General features: G+C 56.3%; 1 protein-coding gene across 1 annotated transcript; it reads left to right on the forward strand.

The window, feature by feature from the left end:
• Positions 1–442: 442 nt before the first annotated feature.
• On the forward strand, positions 443–814 carry TRAVEDRAFT_104354 (uncharacterized protein; the record flags this gene model as incomplete). Its single annotated transcript, XM_008047564.1, has 1 exon — positions 443–814. A coding segment is annotated over one exon (372 nt), but the record flags the coding sequence as incomplete, so codon positions are not given.
• Between the last annotated feature and the right edge of the window lie 2922 nt (positions 815–3736).

Consider the following 3736-nt stretch of genomic DNA (forward strand, 5'->3'; position numbering starts at 1 on the left):
CGCCAATGACCCCGTGTGCCCCCAGTATGGGAAACCACGGCCCGGTCAGTCGAACCGTCCACCCCAACGTACCCGTTTCCATGCACAGCGAGTGGACATGGACGGGAACGGAAAGGCGGACGCGGTTGAGGACCAGGCGACCGTTGTGGGGAACCCTTACGAGGTGGACAACTGGGGAGGCTCCCAGTACAACTCCGAGGAAGAGCGTACGAGGTCCCCAGGGGCACCTTCGGAGGGGGAGGGCTCGGAGATCATGAGAGCGCAATCAATGGCCATGAGGGTAGCGATTCCGAGCGATGAGGAGGACGAGATAGTCCTCCACATGCGCGCGGGACGAGTTACCCCCACCCCTAAGACGTACGAACATTCCACGAGCGTTCGACGGCGCGAGTCAACGCCCGAGTCCGTCCAACCTCAGCGTGATCGACGACTGCAGGCGTCCCTCTGCGCGCTGATCAACGTGAACGGCCTCATGGCTTACACTCTCTTTGACTCGGGGAGCACTACAGATTCTGTATCACCAGAATTTGCACACATATCCCGAGCCAAAACAGTGAAGCTATCCGAGCAGGTTGTCTTGCAACTGGGATGCTCCGGCAGTCGGTCCAAAATCAACTATGGGACATGGGTGCCCGTGCAATTCGGACCGGTGGCAGAGAAAATGTATTTCGACATCGTCAACCTTGACCGGTACGATTGCGTAATCGGCACCCCGTTCATGAACCAACACGGCATCAAACTGGACTTTGAACAACGAGCAATCGTCGTCAAAGGCCAGATTTGCCCTGCGTTCACAAACGAGGAAGACTCTGCATACCGGGTCCGACGACTCAACTCGCGGAAGCCCAGTGGGGCCCTGCGAACTGGACCGTCAAAGTGACTCCCCCCGAGTACGGGTCATCGCACCACAGTAGAAGATGTACCTGACCAGGATACGACGGTGGATCGCACCGCACGTATCCTGGAAGGACATCTTCCATATGTCGTGGAGGAGATCCGTAAGCGAAAAGGGGACGAGGACGATGGCCGAGGACCAGGGCTAGCCGAGGCGAGCTCTGAACCCGATCCCATCTCCTCATATCATGCTACCAGCAATAAGGCGGAGCATTCACGTAGCGAGAGGGTGGAGGAGTCCACCATAGACTACCGCGCGGCAGACACAATCGACGCTACTGATGAGGAGGTTCTTCCCCCTCACCAAGCTCAATTCGTGTACCCCGCGGATAGCGAAAGGCCCCATACGCATTCCCTCCACTGGAAGCGGGACACTCGGAATCCCGTGGACATGCCTGAACTCGGAAGCCGAGACCCTATCTCGCTCCACTCCTCTACCGGAGTGAAACGGGATAAGTACGGCAACGAGGATAGGTACGGTATGAACGAACTGTTATACGAGGAGGTAGTAAATTACCTCCGCGATATGCCAGAACGATCATACATGAAGCCACCCGAAGTCATTCCCTACCTGAGGGAGGAATGGTTCCGCAAAGTCGAGGACTTGGTGGGCCCTATACCGCTTGAGTTGCCACCGATGAGGGAAATCAATCATAGGATTCCCCTCATTGACGAGCAGCATCGGTATAACTACCACCACCCTCGATGTCCGGACGCCCTTCGGGGCGAATTGAAAACCAAAATGGACAGATATCTCGAAGCTGGTTGGTGGGAGATGAAGCCCGCCAACTAGGCTGCGCCATTACTGTGTGTGCTCAAAAAGAGCGGGAAGATACGCACTGTCATTGATGCCCGTCAGAGGAACGACAACACGTATAAGGACGTGACGCCGTTCCCTGATCAGGACAACATACGGCAGGACGTAGCGCGTGCCAAACATCGCTCGAAAATCGATATGTCGGACGCTTATGAGCAAATCCGTATCGATGTCGAGGATGTTTGGAAAACCGCGTTCTCAACGATATTCGGCACCGCCGTATCCCATGTCATGCAGCAAGGCGACTGTAATGCACCTGGTACATTTCAGCGCCTCATGACGTGGATCTTCCGCGAATACATCGGAGTATTCGGGCACGTATACCTCGACGACATCTTCGTGTTCTCCCGCTCCATTGGGGAACACGAAGATCATCTTCGACTGGTATTCGACCGACTGCGGGAGCAGCGGTTATATCTCAGCCGAGCTAAACTCGACTTGTATTCCCAACGCATGGATTGTCTTGGTCATCTGATAGATGACCAAGGACTCCATGCTGACACCGACAAGATGGCCAAGATAAGGGACTGGCCTCCTATGCAGTCGAAGGACGAGGTCCTTCGATTCCTAGGGCTCGTCCAATATCTTGCCCATTTCATGCCGGACCTATCCGCATACACCTCCCCGCTCGAGACCATCTGCAGCAACGGACAGCCATTCTACTGGCGGCCGTTACACCAAACGTGTCTCGACCGGATCAAGGACATGGCCTGCAAAGCGCCTATACTCAAACCCATCGATCCCGACTGTGATGAAACCATATGGGTCATCACGGACGCATCGGTGTGTGGAGTAGGCGCTGTATACGGCCAGGGTCCTGACTGGCAACGTGCCGACCAGCCGGATTCATGTCGAAGAAGTTCACCTCCGCCCAACGCTCATACCAAACGTATGAGCATGAAGCGTTGGGGATAATCGAGGCACTCCTGAAGTGGGAGGACCGCCTCCTGGGCCGGAAGTTCCGGATCGCCACCGACCATGAAGCCCTCTTGACTATGCGAGACGTCAAGAGGGACACAAGATCGGGACGGCTCATCCGTTGGGACGAATTTCTGTCCCGTTATGATTACGAGATAGAACATGTTCCCGGCAAGGACAACAAGGTGGCCGATTGCCTATCACGGTATTTCAAGAACGACCCGCCGGATGTACTCCGCCCCGTTCAAGACTACGTCAATGCCGACGTGCGTCTTGACCCGGGACTGGATGACATTCCGGCGGACCGTAAGGTCGAAATAAACCGCGCCATCGAAGAAGTAGCCCTACGCGCTCTTCGGGAGGTAGTCGAGGACCGCGAACTCGAAGCATCCGAAATGGTCGCGGCACACGTACCGCGACCATTGAGTGAAGCCGAGGCGGCAGTCAGCGTGCATGATGCCTTGCAATCCGGGCCCGCCCTGGACACCGTAGTTCAAGGCGAGGACGGGTTCCGGGACGCGGTCAAACTCGCGTACGCGGGTGACCCGACTTTCTCCAAAGTGATGCTAAAGCCTACGGCCTATCCATCCTTTGAAGAAATCCACGGGCTACTATACGTGACCAATCGATTCAGCCATCGGGTGCTATGCATACCCGATGGCCGACTGAAGTCGCGCAGCCTCCAGGAACTCGTCATCGACCACGCTCACCGAACCCTGGGTCACCTTGGTGCCCAACGGACGGCGGAGTACGTGAGACGATGGTTCTGGTGGCCGCGGATGACGCGGGATATAGAGAGGTTCTGCACCTCATGCGGAGCGTGCCAGATGTCAAAAACATCCAACTCGTTGCCGGCGGGGTTGTTGCATACGATGCCGGTGCCTCTGTATCCGTGGCAATCGGTAGGGATGGACTTCGTCGGTCCATTCCCCGACGCTCGCGGATACAACTACATGCTGGTAGTCATTTGCCGACTAACCAGCATGGTCCACTTGATCCCATGCCGAGTTACCGACTCCGCCACCATGGTAGCCGACTACTACATCCAAGGAGTAGTACGACTCCATGGACTGCCGGAGTCGATAGTGTCCGACCGGGATTCAAAAT

This window comes from Trametes versicolor (assembly GCF_000271585.1).
Source record: "Trametes versicolor FP-101664 SS1 unplaced genomic scaffold TRAVEscaffold_46, whole genome shotgun sequence".
In the NCBI taxonomy this organism is placed as follows: Eukaryota; Fungi; Basidiomycota; class Agaricomycetes; order Polyporales; family Polyporaceae; genus Trametes; species Trametes versicolor.